The 517-nt window shown below is 42.6% G+C and overlaps 1 protein-coding gene across 1 annotated transcript in view; it reads right to left on the bottom strand.

Annotated features, from left to right (window-relative positions):
• The window catches only part of EMH_0001210 (AFG3 ATPase family protein, putative), a gene marked incomplete at both ends in the record, with an annotated part of 8926 nt that overhangs the window by 3666 nt on the left and 4743 nt on the right, over positions 1-517 (bottom strand). Inside the window, 1 exon segment of the mRNA XM_013495527.1 lies at positions 76-185. Coding sequence (XP_013350981.1) covers positions 76-185 — 110 coding nt within the window.

The raw sequence follows: 517 nt of genomic DNA, 5'->3' as shown, positions 1-517 counted from the left end.
TGGAAGTGGAGGTTACACGCATGCAAACTCGAGGACAAAATGAGCACCGAAGCCAGGTAGTGGTTTGTTGCGCACCTTGAATATCTCCGCCCGCTCCTTAACGTCTGGCCTGTTTATAACCACCCTACGATCGAACCGTCCAGCCCGTTTCAATGCTGCATCTAGAAGGTCCTCTCTGTTGGTTCCTGTAAGAGAGATAACGAAGGAACAAACAATGATACAATTTGCTTCGTAGCTTAAAAATTACTAACACGGAAAATGACTGAAGCTTGTGGGAATAGAGCCGTGAGACGATTTTCCAGCGTATGCGAAGGTGCACAGACGCATTGTTGCCAGCACTTCTCATGGAACAAGATATGGACGTCTACAGCAATATCCGCAGTCTAGGAGGAAAGAGAAGAACCATAGGCCCTCGGTGTTACCCTCCAGCACACCTGTAGAGCGCAGTGACTGTATATATATATATATATATATATATATATATATATATATATATATATATATATATATATATATA

The sequence above is a fragment of the Eimeria mitis genome, genomic scaffold (genome assembly GCF_000499745.2).
Source record: "Eimeria mitis Houghton genomic scaffold, Emh_scaff162, whole genome shotgun sequence".
NCBI lineage: Eukaryota > Apicomplexa > Conoidasida > Eucoccidiorida > Eimeriidae > Eimeria > Eimeria mitis.
The sequence above is the reverse complement of the archived record's forward strand: the minus strand, read 5'-3'. Positions and strand labels throughout refer to the sequence as shown.